The 21,433-nt window shown below is 40.3% G+C and overlaps 1 protein-coding gene across 3 annotated transcripts; it reads left to right on the forward strand.

The window, feature by feature from the left end:
* The first annotated feature begins 1,080 nt into the window (after positions 1 to 1,080).
* LOC115726432 (homogentisate solanesyltransferase, chloroplastic) lies at positions 1,081 to 20,316 on the forward strand. Of its 3 annotated transcripts, none has more exons than XM_048271282.1 (10): positions 1,081 to 1,342; positions 13,815 to 13,936; positions 14,061 to 14,207; positions 14,571 to 14,796; positions 16,602 to 16,675; positions 17,166 to 17,258; positions 17,628 to 17,745; positions 17,963 to 18,025; positions 19,498 to 19,530; positions 19,979 to 20,316. In XM_048271282.1, exons 1-10 carry the CDS (start codon positions 1,112 to 1,114, stop codon positions 20,051 to 20,053), a joined length of 1,182 nt encoding a protein of 393 aa, XP_048127239.1. In that variant the 5' UTR covers positions 1,081 to 1,111; the 3' UTR covers positions 20,054 to 20,316. The 3 variants fall into 3 exon arrangements, with proteins under 3 accessions (XP_048127239.1, XP_048127240.1, XP_048127238.1); XM_048271281.1 differs by lacking the exon at positions 1,081 to 1,342 and adding an exon at positions 12,659 to 12,920; XM_048271283.1 differs by lacking the exons at positions 1,081 to 1,342; positions 14,061 to 14,207 and adding an exon at positions 12,658 to 12,920.
* Positions 20,317 to 21,433: the final 1,117 nt, after the last annotated feature.

Raw genomic sequence — 21,433 nt, forward strand, 5'->3', positions numbered from 1 at the left:
TTTTTCAAATAAGGGCTTGAAGCGGGCCTTTATTTCAACTAAAGGCATAAAGTGTCATTATTGTTTGAAAGAAGGGCTTGGCCAATGGCATTTTCCCCATTTATATATTTTTATTTTTTTTATTTCTTTTTCTTTTTTCATTTTTTCCCTTTCTTTTCGCCGATGGCCGGTCTGGCGGGATGGCCAACCACCAACAAGGGTTGAGCGGCCTCATCCGGCAAGGGCTGCCCTCGATGGCCACAGCAAGGCGTTCCTCGCCTTATCTAGGCGAGGTCGCCTAGCTCTCATTAGTAGCCGGGTGTACCGATGGTCGTTCCCTTTCTTGAAGAAAAAAAGGAAAATTTTCAGAAAATACAAATAACGAAATACCATTGGTCTGACTCTTTTTTGAAATTATAATAGTGTACTCCATGCCCTTCTTTAAAAGAATAAGTATATTCCAAGCCCTTATTGAAAAAAAAATCCATTTCAAATCCTTATTTGAGAAAATAAATACACTTCATGCCTTTTTTTTTTTTTAAATTTCTTCATAAAAATTGACGTGATTTTATTGCAAATCCAAAAGAACTTACAAAGTGGGTGAAAAAAACACCAGGCATATGAGGAGTACTCAACAAAATAAATTAACCAAACAAATAGGAATGAAATTTAGTGTGAAATGTCTGGTAACATAAGTCAACCCCATTGAGTTGCCAAGAAAAATGTAATTCTTTAAATGTACGAACCTAACTTGTCAAGAAAATCCATAACTTCTCTTTGCGTTGCTTCTTAGCAGCAAGAGATCATTGGTCAGGCAAACAAATAAAATTGGAAAAGGAAAAAGACAATAGTACAAGCAAGATTTCGAGTTACCTAAGTAAATTATCATTTATTTCCTCCCAAATCCTCATCAAAAGACACGTGATTTCTTTAAAATGTGTATTTACTTTTCATACGTATTTCCACTTAAATCCTCGTTGGGGCGTTTTGGTTAAATTAAGATTAACCACCAAAATACAATGTCTCGCGTTAAGATTCTCGTGGACGAGAACCCGAGCCAAAACACACACCTCTCTCTCTCTCCAACGTCAGCCACGACGACGCACGAAGCAGGATACTCCCCCCGTCTCTCATGGAGCTCTCAGTGTCTCCTTCGTCTTCCCTTCGTATTCCGGCCATAACCCCTCTCCGCAGCTCCGCCTCGTCTCACCCTTGGAATGGGCGCGGCAGCAAGCCGACGTGTCAATGCTCCGCCAGTCCCTACTTCAAGCTCTCCCAGAGTTCGCCTTCGCCCGGCGCGTCCAGTCCGAAAAGCCGTTCCAGACCTGCCCCGAGAAGATACAATGGGAAGAACCTTATCCAGGTACGCTCTTCTGCTTGGCGTCGATTTCACTACGGGGCTTCCGGCTGCTAGCTAGCTGTGCAGGTGCGTGATCTTTGAATTAGCGAGACATTTGTCGATTGGGCTCTTGGGTGCGATAGATAAGCGGAACTGTCCATTTCTCCCTGGACGAAGAGGAGTGAATTCGTCGTGGACGCCTGTTTAATTGGAAAGAAACGCACTTCACAGGATATTCATCATGCTAATAGATGACAAGAGGGGAAACATACCATTGAATTTGCATAAGTGGGAGGATGGGAATAATGGGAACTGGATGGAATGGGTGAAATGCGGGTTTCCCATCCGTGCATGGATTTTGTTGTGAAATAATCGGTACCGCAGCACAATCGGATCGGCGAGCCTCTGCAATTAATGTCGGGAGCCGTAGAAAAAAAAATCAATAGAGAAACAAAACGAGGAACAATTAAGGACACAATTTATATGTGATTCGGTCCGAATGTCGGAACCTTCGTCCACGGAAGAGCTAACAAAATAATCAACTAATAAATCGGAGAATTACAGGATTATAATCACTTGTACTCAAGTGTTTCCCAATCCTAGATTATACACTCAATACCCACGGTGTTTAATAACTCAACTCGATGGACTCGACGTGACGAACAAACCTCTCCGAGCTCTAGACTCTCGTCGTCTCTTGAGCTCTTGTTTTCTTGCCCTTCCTTCACAGAGGTCTTTGCTCCTTCTTATGGGATAGGTGAAGGAGACAAGAAAACATCATCATTAGATTTCTTCTTAAACAAAGTCCATGAAGATATCTTACCTTTTAGTTCCTACGTTCACCATAATCCATGGGGAATCTAATGATGATGAATGGTGGATGGTGGATGGGCACCCACAAGCAATAAGGAAAAGAAATGGACGTTCACTCTTCTGACCTTCACTTTCCTCTTGTCGGCCAAGTGATGAAAAGCTAACAAAGAGATAAGAGCATAAAGGCAAGAAGACAAATAGAGCTCCATCTTCATTGAGCATGCACTTATTTAATGCTAGGATTTCCATATCCTTCATTCTTTTTGTCTGAAAACAATTGTCATCCCGCATGAAGAGAAGGGATGCGCGTGGATTGAGCAGTAAATACTCCACGCGTGTCGGGTCTCGTAAACGGACTCAAACTCGAGACACAATTTTAATAGATTTGGTGCGGCAGTAGTTTTCACTAGGGGAAAAAAAAGCTTTGATACCTAGAGTAGTGTGTCTTGATATCAACACTAAAGAAGACATACAATGGACAACTTGATGAGGAGTGTGTTCTTTAACCCGAGCCAAAAATAATTTGTTGGTCGATTGTCATGGCGAACTAGAATAAGAAGAACTATCACAGCTGAGGTTTTAAAAATTCAATCAAAGAGTGTCCTTATGCACGATTCTCGATCAACTATTTGACAAAGTTTCAGTTACATAATCGGTCGGAAGATGCATGATCACCCGCTTTCGTTCAATCGACATTCCTCGTCTCCTGGAGTCTTTCTAGTTTACTTGTGCCATAATGGAGTGTACACAATCTGCGCCTGAGCTCGAGTTGGAGCAGCTGGATCTGATCCTATATTGAGTAAAGTCTCTGATTTTAAAGATGCATGTTGGAGATTTTTACGACCTCACACAATGAGAGGAATGGCTCTGGGTTCCTTGTAAGCATTCTTCTCCTGCTGAGATAGTTATTTCCAATTAGCTGATCATAACACTTTATTTTTTTCTTATGTTTTGTCTCTTCCTGCTTGCCCTGGTTTACTTGAACTTATTCTTGCTCATCAATAGTGCTTTGGCGACTAGAGCTCTGATCAAGAACTCGCACTTGATAAAGTGGTCTCTTTTGCTCAAAGCATTCTCTGGTCTTTTTGCTCTGATATGTGGGAATGGATACATTTTCGACATCAATCAGACATATGATATCGTCATTGACAAGTATGCGGTGCTTGCTTGAACATTGTTTTATTAAATTATATCTGGCTAGATGGGCGCTGGATATAGTGTCACTGTTACTAGCTTGAGAAGAACTGAAAACTACAAGATATTGGAACTCAGAAACATAGCAAAAGTTCTTCCGGCCTTGGCGTAGATGTTTGAAGTGACAAAGAATGCATGTGTTCATAATGAAACAATGCGAAATCCCAATTTTTACTGGACATCAGATTTAGGGAGATTTTCAAATAAGGACCCCAAGTCCTCTCATTTTCTCAAATATGAGCCTGAAATAGTCATTGTTTCAAATAAAGGCCCGAAATACTTTCTTTGTCTCAAATAAGGGCCTGAAGTGGCCATAACTGTTTCAATTAAGGGCCTGACCTCGCCGGCCGGTTGGCCGGCCAAAAATTCCAGCCAATCAAGGACATTTTCATCAAAATACAATTGTAACCTAATTTTTAATTAAACTAAATTAAAAATAAAAATGTAAAAGTGAAAAAAAGGGGGCGGAGATGGTGGGGTCGAGGCCACAAGCGGGAGGGCAGAACCCTCCCGCCCGTATCTCCTTCCTTGTTTATTTTTTTGAAAAATAGAAAAAAGAAAAATACATAAAAAAGAAAATGATAAAAATGCCCCTAATCCATGGTGAGTCCGGCCCTTTTTTGAAACTAGTATGGCCACTTCGAACCCTTATTTGAAACAATGTCCACTTTAGGCACTTATTTGAGATAAAAAAAGACACTTCGTAACCTTATTTGAAACAACGACCACTTCAGGCCTTTATTTGAGAAAATGAGAGGACTTATAGCCCTTTTTTGAAAATTTTCCTCAGATTTATGTCGGTGTTTGAGGCACCTTTAACAATCGTAATGTGTAAATTCCCTATTACCTAGAAGTTAGATTACAGATATACTATGAATCCCCAACCACGACGCTTGTTTAAAAAAAAAATCGGGATAAGTGCACTGGAATTTTCAAAACTTATCACGAAAGTGCAATTGAGTGGCAAAATTTACAAAAGTGAAATTGAGCTCCAAAAATTTATCAAATTTGTGTAGTCGAGTCCTTCCATTGACTCAGTCCAACTTGACAAATGGAAAATGCTAACTTGATTTTTTTAAAAATATTTTCTCTCTCCTATGTGGCAATGACATGGCTAAAACATGAAACATAAGGCTAAAATGAAGTCGTTTTGATCCAAATATGATTTTAGTGTAGATTTTTTTGTAAATCAAATTAAGAAGTAAGATAAACTTAAAAAGAAAAAAAGAGGTGTGAGAAACCAGGTGGCCGCCGCAATGTCCGCCACCCCACCATCGCCCGGACGGGCCAGCGACCCTTGCTAGCCATCCCCCACTCTTGCTGGCCCTTCTCGGCAATGGTGGGGCGGCAACGGCGAGCGTTTGCCGCCCGGTTTCTCACCGACATGTTTTTTTCTAATTTAGCTAACCTTTTAATTCAATTTAAAAGAATTTGTACTAAAAATCATATTTGGACCATAACAATGTCACTTTTACCACTTCATTGCCTTGTAGGATATAGAAAATAATAAATAAATAAAAATGCCACATCAGTATTTTTCTTCCTAATTTGGACATAGTTAACGGACCTTCCGCGATCTTTGAATTAGGAAGATGTCGTCTATTGGGCTCTTAGGTGCGATAGATAAGCTAGGAAAGAAACTAGTTAGCAGGAGAAGGATAGCAACTAAGCATGACTTTTTGCCAGGTTACATACGCACAAGCATAGGAGTACACATGGTGGTGCAATGGAGTATGTAGAAAGTTATTCCGAACTCTTGCGTAGTTCACTTAATTGTTGGCGGAAATCTGCAACCAATTCAATGCCGTTCCAATTAGAATTGGAATACCTTTGTTTGATGAAAGATAAAGCGAAAGTGGCTTGAATTCTACGACCTTTCTCTTAAATCTATACGACATTCCTTTCTTTGTTACTCTGTTTCTTAGAAGACAAATATGTGCACAGAGAAGAAGAATCTCCTTTTCATTGCTCCCACTCTTTCGCCCTTCCACAAGAATGAGAATGATCGGTTCACAAGTATGTGCTGTTTTCCCTCCACAATTTAAGACTTTCTAAGATATTTGAAAATAATCGAACAAATTCTAAATGATTCTTGGTGTCAATATTTGTCTAGCTACTCTTCAATATTAAGTAAGAGTCGAATTGCGTACACTACTACAGAAAAAAGGAAGTAAACAATAAAGCATTAGTTCGGATTGCTTCATGATGTCCCCGATTTGAATTAATTTCTTTCATCCCAAATATTGATACTAAATAGAGTGAGTTCGAAGCAAGGTAATAACTACATTATTGCATGAATTGGACAATGCGTGAGAAGATTTCATTACAGCCAACACTCCACAATATTGAAAGCACATGAAGGATTTCTGGTGTTAAAAAGAGCTGTGGGAGTGCCAACACATAATGTCTGGCCTCTACCCTCGCCGCACATCTCAATTTGGGTGACAAGGCTTTCAATCGATATGGTCGGGAGGTTGGTAGTTATTGCATATCCGCAATAGGGTTGGAAAAGACACATTCTTGACAAAATCTCTTATCCACAAGAAAAAACCGAGTGATGGTATTTTTCATGAACACCATTATCTCGTAAAGATACCGAGCATCGACAACAACAACATGTGCTAAAATCGAACATATGTTAGTACTTAAAGTTGAGAAGCACAGTCAACCTACTCTTTCGAAGTTTTAAAAACGAGCCAAGATGTCATTTGAGATTCTCTTTTTTGAATGGGTGAAATGGATTAAATCGCCTCGACATCTAGTCCTAATCCATATTTCTCTATCATTTCAATAGTTTTGGGTCATTGTCACTCGCTCTCAAGCGGACTTGAGTAGCTTTTAGTCGGTCATTAGGTCGACAATGGTTCATCCTTGACCGATGCTAGTGCGTCGTAAGTCATAGTCAATTGTCCCATAATGCCTATCCTCAATCCCTGGATGTGCGTCGAGCAGTCAAGTGTCGTCGGCATATTTCAATTTTCAAAATGTTTTACAATTTACATGTCTGTCAATGGAAAAAATATGAAAGGTTGTCACATACATGTACATGGGCCTAGGAAACCTCATTTTGAATTGAGGCGCCTTGAAATCTTTTCATCCCCATATTTTAACTTCTGAATTTCTAATATTATGATATGTCGAGGTGCTTCCTCTATTCTCTTCTTCATTTTTTCAGTTATTTATCTTGAGGGGTAAATTAAACCCAAAAACATAAATAGTTAAATGGAGTTACAAAATGCAAAGTAGCCACTTTGGCTTTGCAGACAGCAACGCATACTTGCTCGAAAAATTCGACTTACAAGAAATTTGTTGATGAAATACACAGACCGAAAGTCCCCAGACGAGCAATCATTGAATTGCATGCATGGTCCAATTTTAAATCGTAAACGTGTCAATCTATTCTCTTTCCTTCCGTCGATGTGAATCTCGATCTTGTTCCGACCTCCACCGCTTCGAGCCGCGGCTGTGGAGCGCGCGGCGAAAGGTGTGATACCAATTGTTGAAAAAGACACAAAAACCCACTTACAGAAAACACCCACATTTTTATTAAAGGTCCTCTGTACAATATCGGTTGAGAAAGCTCTTTACACACACTTACACAAGCACACTGACATTTCCACACTCTTGTTATAAGAAAATATCTTACAAGACAATATAATCTACATATTTCAGTGGTATTTATTCGCTATTATCTTCTTCTTCAACGTCGCTGCCCTGCTCAATTCCCTCGCAATCAATTATCCGCAGCTCTGTCAACGTGGCAATGGGGCGAACGCCATCTGGTAAAGAGGTCAACCCAGGACAGCTTATAATCTCCAGTTTTCTCAGAGAAGAACAATTTTGCAGCCACTCGGGCAATTCACTCGAGTTGGGACAATCCTCAATTCTTATCCTCTGCAGCGTACTTGCAGAACCTTCGAGCCACCCGGGGAAAGAAACTAGCTGCGGTAATTCCTCGAATCTGATGGATTGAAGCCTCGACATGGAGCTTGCCCCATTACTTTCGCCTTCTGGCAGCCTCAAGCTCTCGCAGTGGCCAATGCAGAGATCCTCCAATGCCTTCAGATTCTTGATGCCTTGTGGTAAGGAGGCCAACTTCGGACAACCTGCAATTAACAACTTACGGAGCGACGTCAGCGATTGGATATCATCGAACAAGGCCTCCAAATTCTCGCACCCTCCAATGAAGAGCCACCGCAGAGAGGTCAAGCATCCGATCCCATTCTCTGGGAGACGCTGCTGTTTCGTGGTTATCCACAAAACGTGGAGGCTGATCATGTTCTTCATGTCTACAGGCAATTCCTCGAGTTCCGTGCACCCGAGAAGGTCTAAGCATTGCAGATTGCAAAGCTCGCAGACCGATTCGGGGAGTTTCTTGATATCACCGTCGTCGCGTAAACTAAGATACCTCAAATGCTTTAGACCGCCAATGGAACTAGGCAGTTGGTCAAAGCTAGAGTTCTGTAGCCATAGCACTCGCAAGTGCTTGAATCTCGAAATGCACCTCTCCAGAAAGAACTCCCCAGAGGAATCCTCTTCAAACAAGATGAGGGTACGAACGAGGCTGAGTTTGCTCAAGCGGTCGCGTAATTCATCATTTGGTAGAAGAGACGGATTGGGAAAATATATATGCCGAGTCCTCGGGGAAATATCCTGGGCGCGCGCTTCCATGTTGGACGATTCGGTTTGTGCCGCAGAAATGGCAAGCTCGTGAATGAGGTCGTGCATTCGGAAGATCACCACCGGATAGTCTTCCCTGACAACATCGAAGAAGGATCTCGACCACAGCTCCCCCAAGTACTGCCGTCCGATCTCTTCCAGCTCCTGGTTATTTCCGCTGGATTGGATAAACCCGTTGGAGATCCACAGTTGGATCAGATCAAAGTTGAGGAACTCGCGGCTCTTCGGGAATATCGAGCAATAAGCGAAACATCGTTTCAAGTAACACGGCATTAGATCGTAGCTTATTCTCAGTGAAGGTACAATATCAGTTTGTAATTGCCAAATCTCACTATCTCTTACGTGTTCCCAGTCGCCCCGGTTCTTTTTCTCTGAATACAGCAAGCATCCCAAAGTCTTCACCGCCAGAGGATTTCCCCCGCACTTGCTCACGATTTCCTTGGCGATCACCATAAGGTCCGGGTGATTCTGCTCTTGCCCTTGATCGAACGCGCACTTCACGAACATTGTCAAAGATTCCTCCTCCGAAAGGTTGGCCAAATGAAGCGGAGGGACAGTGCCCATGATTTCGGCGATCGATTTAATCCGCGAAGTCACAATGACTTTGCTCCCTTCGGAAACGCCCCCTAACAAATCTCTCAGTCCCGCCCAATCCTCCCTCCTCATTTTCCACACGTCGTCCATTACGAACAAACACTTTTTGTCCTTCACGAGGTCTCCTAGGCGTTCTTGCAGCTTTTCAAGTCTATCACTATTTTCTGTGTCTCCAAGGGACTCGATGATGTCTCTTATTGTCTTCTTAACTTCGAATTCTACTGGCATGGATAACCAAACTTTGTGATCGAAATGTTCGTTTACACTGTCATCATTGTATACCAATTTAGCGAGAGTGGTCTTTCCGGTACCCCCCATTCCAAGAATCGGAACGACAGCTATCTTTCCAGCTCCACCATCATCTGGCCTTATCAACAACTCTATTATCCTTTCCTTTTCTTTGTCCCTTACAATCACATTCGAAGCGGGTACAAAAGAATGAGTTTCCCTCCGCGGAACTATAGTCTTTTCTTGAACATTACTCGACAAGTCGAACTTAGTTTTCTCTTCATTGATCCCGTCAAGTCTCTTTCCCAGCTCTTTCATTTTATTTGCCATCTTAAACTGGAAAATCAAGTTAGATAGCCACGAGGACAAGTAGCGTACCTTCCTTCTGAGGGTCAAGCGCTCGGTCAACCTGGCCCGCCTCCACAAGGCCCTGGTTTCGAATTCGTCTAGCACGTCCTCGACATCATAGCAGAAGTCTTTAAGCTCCGACAGCCAACGCCTCACAGCTGGTTCTTTTATTTGCTTCTGCTCAGCGTCGGCGAGCACCTCCTGGATCATCTTTAGCGTCTTCTTGAGCTTCTCTCGGTCAGCCTTGACGCCACAGACCAGTTGAATTTCTTCAACAGCCGATGAAGCCAGTTTCTCCACGAGAGGTCCGAGGATGCTCGAGACAACCTCAGTCATGGTTGTGATTGGTGCTATTGGTTTTCGAGGAGGTTTGGCATAAGCGCTATGAAGGAAAGAAACTAGTTATGAGGAGAAGGATAGCAAAGAAGCACGATTTTTTTCTTTGCCGGTTTATATAGGCAAAGACATAGCAATACACATGGTGCGATGGAGTGTGTCCAACGTTATTCCAAGCTGTTGCAAGGTTCACTCAATTCTTGTTGGAAATCTACAAGCAATTCGATGCCGTTGCAATTGGATTTGGGAATACCTTCTACTGATGAAAAGAAAAAGCAAACGTGGCCTGAGTTCTGCTCCCTTTCTCTTTAGTCATTACAACATTCTTTTCTTTGCTACTCTGTTTCTTGTAAGACAAGTATGCGCTCCGAGAAGAATAAACTCCTTTTCATTGCTTTATCCTTGTATGAGATGACCACTTTTTTGCCCTACTACAAGAATGAGAATGATTGGTTTACAAGTACGTGCTGTTTTTCATCCACAATTTTAAAATTTTCAAAAGGACTTTCTAAGATTTTGGAAAGTAATGGAACAAATTCTGAAGGATTCTTGATGTCGATATTTGTCTAGCTGCGGCGCGATATTAAATAAAAGTAGAATTGCATCCACTACTGCAGCGAAAAGGAAGTAAAAAAACAAACATCAGTTCGTATTGCTTCATGATGTCCCTAATTTGAACTAATTCTCCAGTTCCAAATGTTGATGCTTAATAGAGCAAGTCCGAAGCAAGGTAGCAACTAAATTTTTGCATGAATGGACCACGCATCAGCAAATTTCGTTACGGACAACGCTCCACGATACTCGATGCACACAACGTTTGTCATTTGGTAAAATAAACGAAATCGAGACATAGCTGCTGTTACATGGAAGAAAATTCAATATCCCCTCCCATAGGACAATGGCCCCATTACTTGTAATGGGTATCTTCTTCTTCTTCTCTTCTTCTTTCTCTTTTTTTTCTTCATTGGTTTTCTTTTCCAATGTTTGCTTTAATTCCTAATGGCCGAAATTTCTCATTTATTTTGAGATCTAATGTAATTTCACTCCTATTTTTTGCTTTCATTAACTTATTGTATGCATTATTTCTCAAGTGTCTGATGTCCAATGATTGTATCTTCCACTTTACTAATTGACCATAAAACCATAATTATCTTGTGCATTGAGCTGGAAAACTTTCAAGATATATGGCAATTCCTATAATATTTGAAAGGGAAATTTTCAATCCTAAACCTTTTAAGTTCACCAGTTAAGTTCTATACATTTTCACTTTTTGTCAATTGAGTTCCATTGACTGGAAATCTCTAATATGGACTCCCGCTGTCTTATGTAGCATAACCAGTGTTGATGTGGATAATTTTACTAATATTTTAATATATTATTTTTTTCATTTTTTTACCTCTAACTTTTCTTCTTCAGCGGCCGGTGAGGACCACGACACCCTCGCCGGTGGTTGGCAAGCACCGCGAATGAGGTTGGCCTCACCCAAACAATCGAGGCCTTCTCGCCGGCTCCAGGTGAGCAACCTTGCCCCTCGCCCGTAGCCATTATGGCCTCGCTTAGACTTGGGAGAGGCCGAGCAAGGGCCGTGACCCTCGCTTGCAGTCCGCGAGGCGTCACACCCCTTGCCAGCCACCGAAGAAGAAAACCAACAGAAAGAACGAAAAAATGAAAAAACTAACAAAATTAATAAAGTATATTAAAAATTATAAATTTATTCGCATCGGCGCTAGCCGTCCCACGTAGGAGGGTCAAGAGTCCACATCAGCAATTTTCGATCAATAGAAATCCATTGGCAAAAAGTGAAAATGGTTAAGACCTTTTTTTGACAATTTCCTCATATTTGAAAATAGTATATCTCCATATTAAATTAAAAACCCATCAACTAAAGTTAGATGTTTTAGGTGTGTTTTTTGAATGTAATTGTTTTAGACCAAAAGAAATATGTAATTGTTCATGGAATACCTAAAAAAGCAATGTAGATATTGAATGCAAATGCTTGTATCAAAGTGATGAAAACATAAAAATAAAAGAGAATTTCAAATAAGAGCTTGAAATGCTCTCATTTTTCACATAAAGGCTTGAAGTGGACCTTATTTCAAATAAAGGTTGAAGTATCCTCATTATTTCAAAGAAAAACATGACTAAGGGTGTTTTCTTTGTTTACATTTTCTATTTTTTTTCCTTTTTTTTAAAAAATTTTTTCCTTTCTTTTCGCCAATGGTCGGTCTTAGATAATGGCCGGCCACCGGCGAGGGCCGGGCGGCCTCTCCTACAATTGTCAAGGCGAGCCCTTGCCGACCACAATGAAGCATTCATTGCCCTACCTAGGCAAGGCCAACCATTGCCTCGTGGTCGGGAGGCCGCCCAACCCTCATCGGTGGCCGGGCACACTAGTGGCCGTTTCCTTTCTTGAAGGAAAAAGGAAAAAATTCAGAAATTATAAATTACGAAACTATCCTTGGTGAGAACTTTCTTTGATAATGAAGGCATTTCATATCCTTATTTGAAAAAATAAGGGCATTTTCGACTTTTATTTGAAATTTTTCTCATAAAAATGACTTGTGATTTTATAGCAAATCCAAAGGAACTTACAAAGTGAGGTGGAAGAACACCAAGCATATGAGGAGTAATTAATAAAATAAATTTTTTGGTCGGAACAAAATAAGTTAACAAAAGCAAATAAACAGGAGTGAAATTTAGTGTGAAATGTCTTGTAACATAAGGCAACACGACACCATTGGGCTGTGAAGAGAAATGTGATTCTTTAAATGCACGAATCTAACTTGTCAAGAAAACCCACAACTTTCTCTATGCATTGCTTCTTAGCAGCAAGAGATCATTGGTCAGGCAAACAAATAAAATTGGGAAAGGAAAAAGACAATAGTACAAGCAAGATTTCGAATTACCTAAGTGAATTATCATTTAATTCCCTCCCAAATCCTCATCAAAAGACGCATGATTTCCTTAAAATGTGTATTTACTTTTCTTACGTATTTCCACTTAAATCCTCGTTGGGGCGCTTTGGTTAAATTAAGATTAATCACCAAAATGCAAAGTCTCGCGGTAAGATTCTCGTGGACGAGAACCCGAGCCAAAACACACATTCTCTCTCTCTCTCTCTCTCTCCAACGTCAGCCGCGACGACGCACGAAGCAGGATACTCCCCTCCTTGTCTCTCATGGAGCTCTCAGTGTCTCCTTCGTCTTCCCTTCGTATTCCGGCCATAACCCCTCTCCGCAGCTCCGCCTCGTCTCACCGTCGGAATGGGCGCGGCAGCAAGCCGACGTGTCAATGCTCCGCCAGTCCCTACTTCAAGCTCTCCCAGAGTTCGCCTTCGCCCGGCGCGTCCAGTCCGAAAAGCCGTTCCAGACCTGCCCCGGGGAGATACAATGGGAAGAACCTTATCCAGGTACGCCCTTCTGCTTGGCGTCTATTTCACTACGGGGCTTCCGGCTGCTAGCTAGCTGTGCAGGACCGTGATCTTTGAATTAGCGATATATTTGTCGATTGGGCTCTTGGGTGCGATAGATAAGCTGAACTGTCCATTTCTCCTTGGACGAAGAGGAGTGAATTCGTCGTGGACGCGTGTTTCATTGAAAAGAAATGCACTTCACAGGATATTCATCATGCTAATAGATGACAAGAGGGGAAACATACAATTGAATTTGCATAAGTGCTAGGATGGGAATAATGGGAACTGGATGGAATGGATGAAATGCTGCTCTCAAGCGTGTAGCTTTTGCAGTATTGGTTCCATACTTAGTGGGGGTGGGCGAGTTCTGCCTGGAAATTGGGATGACATGTCATGTGACTGGAATATAGGGTCCTACTTATCACGTTGTATAGGCTCGAGTGTGTACTGAGATTTATCCATCAAAGTGGATCTGGTGTAGTAGCAGTTCTCTACTGAGGGTTTACCATCACTGCATGGATTTGTTGTAGCAGCAGTTTTCACTAAGGGAAAAAAAAAAAGCTTTGACACCTATCGTGTGTCTTGTTATCAAACTAAAGAAGATAAATAATGAACAACTTGATGAGGAGTGTGTTCTTCAACCGAGCCAAAATAATTTGTTGTCGATTGTCATGACGCACCTTGGATAAGAATAACAATTACAGCTCACATTTGAAAAAGTCAATCAAAGAGTTTCCTTATGCACAATTCTCGATCAACTATTTGACAAAGCTTCAGTTGCATATCTGTCAGAAGATGCACGATCACACCCTTTCATTCAACCGACAGTCCTCGTCTCTTAGAGTCTTTCTAGTTTACTTGTGCCATAATTGAGTGTACACATTCTGCTAGGCCTGTGCTCGAGTTGGAGCAGCTGGCTCTGATCCTATATTGAGTAAAGTCTCTGATTTTAAAGATGCATGTTGGAGATTTTTAAGACCTCATACAATCAGAGGAACAGCTCTGGGTTCCTTGTAAGTTTTCTTTTCCTGCTGCCATAGTTATTTCCAAAGCTGATCATAACACTTTAGTTTTTCTTATGTTTTGTCTCTCCCTGCTTGCCCCAGTTTACTTGAACTTATTCTTACTCATCAACAGTTCATTGGTGGCTAGAGCTTTGATCGAGAACTCGCACCTGATAAAGTGGTCCCTTCTGCTTAAAGCATTCTCTGGTCTTTTCGCGCTAATATGTGGGAATGGATATATTGTTGGCATCAATCAGATATATGATATCGGCATTGACAAGTACGTGGTACTTGCTTGAATATTGTTTTATTAAATTATATATGGCTAGATGGGCATTGGTTACAGCACCACTATTACTAGCATGAGAAGAACTGACAAACAGAGCAAAGGTTCTTCCGGCCTTAGCATAGATGTTTGAAGTGAGAAACGAATAAATGTGTTAATAATGAAACAATGCAACATCCCAACTTTTACTGGACATCAGATTTAGGATAGTGTTTGAAACACCATGCAAGCACTCACGGTTCTTTTGAGGTCCAGTGTTTTTTAATTTACCCTCTTGTCATGCCCTTGCTTTTGAGGATCAATGTCCCCAACTTTCTCTCCAGTTTTATGATTAGTATCTCTTTTATCTTATTTCAGGGTCAACAAACCTTATTTACCTATAGCAGCAGGAGATCTTTCTATTCAACATGCCTGGCTTTTGGTGATATTTTTTGCAGTGACTGGCCTGTTGATCGTTGCTTCAAACTTTGGATCATTCATCACTTCTCTTTACAGTCTGGGTCTTTTTCTTGGAACCATCTACTCTGTTCCTCCCTTTAGGATGAAGAGGTTTCCTGTTGCAGCATTTCTTATTATTGCCACGGTATTATTTTCTTCTTTATTTTTCTAAAAAATTGAATAGCTTAAAGCTGCTGCATCTTTTTGTGCCTTGCTGGAAGATTATGGCTGTTCAACTTGATGAGCTTCGCTTGGAGTAGAAGCTTTCTTCACTACTTTCTTCTTGTAGCACAAAACGGTTAAGGTACTACACATTGAAAGTGAAACGAGGATAAACACTGTTAAGTTGGAAATCTGCCTGATTATTCCGCTCAATCCTTGAAATATTCACTCATCCGAATCACGTGGAAGTAGTATATCTATAAGTATTCACCATGGGAATACAATGTGGAATAATAGATAGGGTGTAACTGTAGTTATTGCTCTGTGCTATGTTCAACTTTTTTTTGGGGATACTGTCCTCGTATTGGCACCATAACTGATAAAGTATTGCTATATGACCTCTAAGGCTATAATAGATACTTCGCGGTGTTGGTATATGACCTTTAAGGCTATAACAGATGCTTATTGCAAAAATCCTAGAAGAAATATTGTCAAAACATTTGGCAAGTCCTAATCTGTCCCCAAACTCCACACTTATGATACTGCACGTTAAATGCAATGTGTATTCGTTTATACATCGACTTATCCAAGTACTCCTGTCCATATTGCAATACTTTTGCATAGTCTACATGTCCCAAATTGAGAGGTATGAAGGAGTTAAAGCACCCATTTGCACCTGCCAAAACCCTGCAATCTGGTCAGAGTAACATAACATACTGAAGGGTAGTATATGGAATAAACACTTGCCAATGTTGTTGGTCATGTTTGTACCTTAACATGTGAATGTTGTCATGCTATTCTTGTTGCATGAACTCAATTACAAGTAAGCTTTGGTGGTGTGCATGGTGATGGAATCTTAGAAATGTGCATGTTTCTATCACATCACTCTTCAAAAGATTGAGCATTTTAATACAAACGGGAGGGGGGAAAGAAGGGAGGTTTGGGGGGGGGGGGGGGGGAGGGGGGTTGTGGAAGGATATACAGCTTTGGTGTTTCTGCTTGCTATCTCTTTGTTCCCTTTCTCCTTTTTCACATTCTTCCTGCCATTTCTACTCTTAGCTCTTAATTTCACCTTTCAACTTCACTCATGAAATTAATGAACCCCCTCTCTACTTTTGGTTGTTTATAACTAATTGTATGAGGGCCTTGTAATACATTTTTGAAAGTGTTGCCTCATCATGGGTTCACTGGGGTTTCTCAATGAGTAGAGGATTACATTTCAGTGGGCTGAAATGAAAGAATATGCTATGAGATGGACTTAATAATTCCTTTATCTAAATGTTATGTGTCTTCAATTTAATTGAGAAGTATTTTCTACTTTGATCTAAGGTCAGTTTTTTGTTTACATCCAGCTGTTTTTTAGTGATTTTTGGCTTAGGAAATGTCAGATGCAGGACATAAGTTGAGAAAATTGAAAAGGAACTTGTTTATGCTACTGGAGGTCTTTCCTAGTCTGGTACTTCAAGTTACTTTCGTGAACTTTAGACTTGACAATTTCTGTTAAATGTCTGGTTATACGACTCTGAGATGATTTGCATGCGCATTGTCTAGTTTTCAAATTTAATGTCTTCGTTTGTGGCTATTTCAGTTAGAGCAGTTTGACCAATGCATAATATTATCTGTATTACGGGTTCGTATAATGATGTGCAAATCCTGATTGGCGATGAATAAAATATTGGAATCAGTGAGAAATAAACTTCTTATTTGATGTCCACATACTATAATGATTAGATAAGCTTGTTATCTAATGTCTAAGCAACGAATTATACCCATTACTGGTGTTGGCAGGTACGAGGTTTCCTTCTAAATTTTGGTGTGTATCATGCCACAAGAGCTGCACTTGGACTACCATTTGAGTGGAGGTGTGTTTATACCTTGCACATTGTGTTGGTACTTTGATCTACTAAATACTGGAATGTAGGGTAGCGCTTGCCACTGAAGTTGACTTATATAAGCCTGCTAAATTAGGCTGAACCTTGTGACTTGAAGATTTACGAAAACGAAAAAGTGATGTGTCTGTGCTGAGACAGCATACGGTAACAAGTAGCTCAGTTCCTGTAAGCATCTTTTGTAGAATATGTATCAAGTTTGTAGTCTGATTCTTATGTCTGAAATAATTGGAGGCAGCTCAGTGCCATAGTGGACAGCTATTGTGCAGTTTAAGTTCCTTCCCATGTGATCTCTTGTATGAAAAGGAGCTTCTGTGTCTGTCCATACTGGATTGTTTAATACATGCTTCATATTTATGTGGGAAGCCTCCTTGGCTCATGAATGTTTTGGTTCAATCTCAATCAGTTTTTTGCATCTCCTAAATTCTGACTCACACTCTGGTCTCTGAACTTCATCGTGTAGCTCGCCCGTGGCTTTCATCACGAGCTTTGTTTCTCTGTTTGCTCTGGTCATTGCCATAACTAAAGATCTTCCAGATGTAGAAGGAGATCGCAAGTGAGTTGCTTCCTTATGCTGCTACGTCTTCTCTCCCTGAAATTTTGTGTGGGAAAAATCAATTTACCGTCTATATCGGGTTGTATGAGTTCTTATGCTGAGGATAAAGAAGCCAATCAACAAATGTATTTAGATAGTCCCAGTATGTGAAATTGTCTTGGGATCTTTGGACTCTGTATTATTTTCACCATCTTAGAATATTGCAAGTACCTTAGTTATTTTGCCATTATTGTCCCTTAGTTTGCTTGCTATCTCTAGCTCTAGCAGTCGTTATGGCTTCTTTATATTCTTGTGCAGATGGACAAAACTTTCAAGAAAGATTGCTGCAAATTGAATCTTCAAAATGGCTTATGTAGTTACTGTTTGTAGGTTTCAGATATCAACTTTTGCAACCAAGCTTGGGGTGAGAAACATTGCTTTCCTTGGTTCAGGGCTGCTTCTGCTAAATTATGTCGCTGCTATAGTTGCTGCAGTTTACATGCCTCAGGTGTGTACTGTACATAGTATCTTTAATTTCTTTGACAAAAATGACAGTTAATGCTTTGTTTGGGAGGGTGGGAAATTGTGACAGGGGAAGAAGAACCTAACTTTCCCCTACCTTTTCATCTCATAAAGATCTTAAATTCATCTTCATTTTCCACACCCACCTCCCAACTCTTCCAAACAGTGCCTAAAATTTGACTACTAAGGTGGACATTCTACAGGCTTTCAGGCGTAGCCTAATGATACCTGCACATTCAATCCTGGCGTTGGGCTTGATTTTCCAGGTTTGTTTAAGATCTATCACTCCATTGAGATAATAATCCTGTTTTTTGTTTTTTATGGATGCAATTACTATTATTCTGATGTGTGTGAGGTTCTTTCGCTGCTTGTATGTATTTCCATTATTGTTTCCTTGACTAAGGAAGGCAGCAAGGACAGAAACACTATGTTCACTTCTCCACCATTAATTGAATTTGGTGTATCCTTGGAATTTGATAATTCCTTTACTTTCTGAAAGAACTAGTTTTCCCATGATGGTGACAACTAAAATCGGTTCTAATGTTGCCCAGGAAACCTCAAGATAAAAATATCTAACAATTGCTGGTCCACGCGCCTGGTTCTACTAATTGTTCTATTTCTGTTGCAGTACCACACCATTCATATTCTGTTACGCAATGTTTTGGTTTTATTAAGTACGACTGCACTGAAGATTGCTTGTTCTATCAGCTTTAGATAATTTGACTGTTCCTTCTGTTATCCCCTTGCTCTACAATTTATGGTGGCAGGAAATCATATTAGTTAGCTGTTTCTACTATGTTAAAAGAAAAAAGATGCATCTGCCAACAATTTTATTGGCACCTTACTTGTAACTTCTATGTGTGGGTGCATTGGTGTTGCTCATGGCTGTGGTATGCACGTGTGTGATTTTTAACCAATGCATTTACTTGAATACTTCCTGTGTCAAACACATTGGGAAAATTTCTCTTTTTTTGGCTAAAAAAGAATTTACTATATAATCAATCGATGAAATCAGAGGAGATGTCAATACATTGAGGATGTTAAGTACGAAAAATACACCTCAGTTTTAACTTACTCTTAAACCCTCTAATGCTAGATTGTAGGTCTCAAGGATTATCCATGATGATATATATGATAGAGAGCCTTTTCTAAACAGATAGGCTGCGTTTGGTCGTCCGTATAAAACTCGGGATAGGATATGTTTTATCCTATCCCGTGTTTGGTAGGTGTCCCGGATAGTATAATGTCGGATATAGGGGGGATATAAACCGGATAAAAAAATCCTAGGGGAGGGGGTAGGATAAGGTCGGATATGATTTCTCTTATCCGTCATATAAAAGCCAACTTTCTTGTCTAATTTGTTTCTATTTTCATTTTATTTTTTTATTTTTTTTGCAAAGAGGGTTGAAAATCTAATAAAATGTGTACATTTTCAAGTTTTTTTTTTTTTGTGTATGAGAATATTATTTTTATAGTAATAAGATCGGAATATTTCATAGCATCACATAGGGCATATATGTCATTTATATTGATATACAGTTTCTACCAAATGCATGATATGATAGGATATGTTAAGCATCTCATCCTACGACTGTGATATGTATGTTTATGCTTCTGTTTATTTGACGCACCATTGCACTGTCCAAGAAACTTTGCTCTCTTATGATAGTATTGTGGTGCCTTGTTGTACTTACATTAATTTGTGCTCTGAAGTACGGGTTATCTCTATTTCTTTCAGGCATGGGTGTTAGAACGAGCAAACTACACGAAGGTAAATGCATCGTTTATGTTTCACAGAAAGTAATTCTTTCCCACAACCACACAGGAGAAATGATTTGATTGGTGTCTCTGGGTTTTCTGATTCTGTCATATCATGGATAAGTAACCCTCTATCAATGCCTTGAGAAATTGATGAAGTGGTAGTTATCAATCTGCAGCTTGGCAGTGAATATGTCTATGAGCTAATAGAGTACTACGGTTCAAGCTCTAATATGTCTATGTTGTCGACCGCCCTTTCCACAGATCACCTAATGATACTCCAGCATCCTTATTTGTGTTGAAAATTGTTGTTGGAAATATCAAAGCCTCCAATTTGTATTTTAATATCTATCATTTCTTCGTCTAGTTAGGTTTCCACACCAACAAAATTCCATGGTCCCGATTTTTGTGGATCAATATATCTCAGCTCTCTGACATGGGCATTAAATTGCATTCTGCAGGAAGCAATTGCTGGATATTACCGATTCATATGGAATCTCTTTTATGCTGAGTACATCATATTCCCCTTTATTTGAAGAATTTTTCTTCCATACATATTTTGAGAGAGAGAGAGAGAGTCCTGTATGCTTGTCTGCTAATTGTACATATCTGCTTGGTATTGTAATTTTGTCGTGTCTTTACAAGCTATGTAAGAGAAAATCCTGGTTCCTTTATTATCTCGCGACAGCGGATATTTGAACATTTGTAAATTTGCCTGCCTGGACTATGAATTTTAGCTTAAGAGGCCTGTTAAATTTGCAGAAACTGAGACTCTTATTGAGAAGTTCAAATTGATTTTGCCCTTCGGCCCCCTACGTTCTTTTTGACCTTGTTGATTCAAGGTTATCATATGAAAACCAGTTGCCGCATATTATTAAGAGAAAGATATCTGTCTTCAAGGGCTTTTACGGCACCATTTCCTCATCTCGACTTATGCTGTCTGTCTCCACGAGTGAGGAGGCGGCCCTTAAGATCTTGAAGTTAAAGGGTGCGCATGGTAACACTTGTGGAAGTAGATTTTTAGAGTAGAAATCCGTTCGATAAATTAACTTTTCAAGCAAAAATTCGTTTAGTGAAAAAATTTTACTTGTGAAAAGAATTTTTACTTGTAAAAGAAATTTTCACTTTTGAAGTTGTTTTTCCCTAATTTGAGAAGCTAAAAAAAATTGCTTATGAACTCAAGAAATACTTCTCGCTTTATTATCTTTTCATTACACCCTCACCCTTATTTCGACTATGCTTGCCGTTGACCTTCAACGTCGCCCATCGCCGAACACTGCCTATCGCCAATCGTCAACAACCATCAGTTGCCTCCCATCGTCGCCTGGGACCTCCACCAACCGCCGACCATGGCCCTCTGCTAACCACCACGGACCTCTGTCGGCCGCCGCACACCATCGCTCGTGATCGACCCCACTTGTTGACCGCCCCCCGCCGCCATCGTTGATCACTACCGCCGCCGCTTGCCGACCACCGCCGGCCGCCGCTCATCACCGCCCACGACCTACGCCAACTGTCGACCATAACCCGTCGCCGATTGCACCCATTACCGCGCACGACTATCGCTACTAGCCGCCACAACCACCGCTACCGGCCGCCAATAGCCAACCTCCGTCGGCTGCCGCCTCCACCCCCCACCGCCACTATCACCGATTCACCATCTCCGATCGCTAGAGCAAAAAATAAATTATAATTTTTTATTTTAAAAAATTAAAAAATATTTAATAATAAAAAATATTTTTTAAAGAAATTTAAAAAGTTTAAAAATGAAGTGAAAATTTTTAGGCTGCCAACAATAATTTTTCACATAAGATTTTGTGTTAATAATGTTTCATAAGTAGAAATATTCAACCGTTACTAAACGAATTTCTCCGATCAAAAATCAAATTTTGGAATAGAAGTAGAAAAACCAACTT

This window comes from Rhodamnia argentea, chromosome 10, assembly GCF_020921035.1.
Source record: "Rhodamnia argentea isolate NSW1041297 chromosome 10, ASM2092103v1, whole genome shotgun sequence".
Classification (NCBI taxonomy): domain Eukaryota; kingdom Viridiplantae; phylum Streptophyta; class Magnoliopsida; order Myrtales; family Myrtaceae; genus Rhodamnia; species Rhodamnia argentea.

Coding starts and splice junctions, on each gene's coding strand:
- LOC115726432 (XM_048271282.1), top strand. CDS start 1,112: ATGGAGCTCTCAGTGTCTCCTTCGTCTTCCCTTCGTATTCCGGCCATA. Junction 13,937..14,060: donor GGAACAGCTCTGGGTTCCTT/GTAAGTTTTCTT, acceptor ACTCATCAACAG/TTCATTGGTGGCTAGAGCTT. Junction 18,026..19,497: donor CGTTGGGCTTGATTTTCCAG/GTTTGTTTAAGA, acceptor TATTTCTTTCAG/GCATGGGTGTTAGAACGAGC.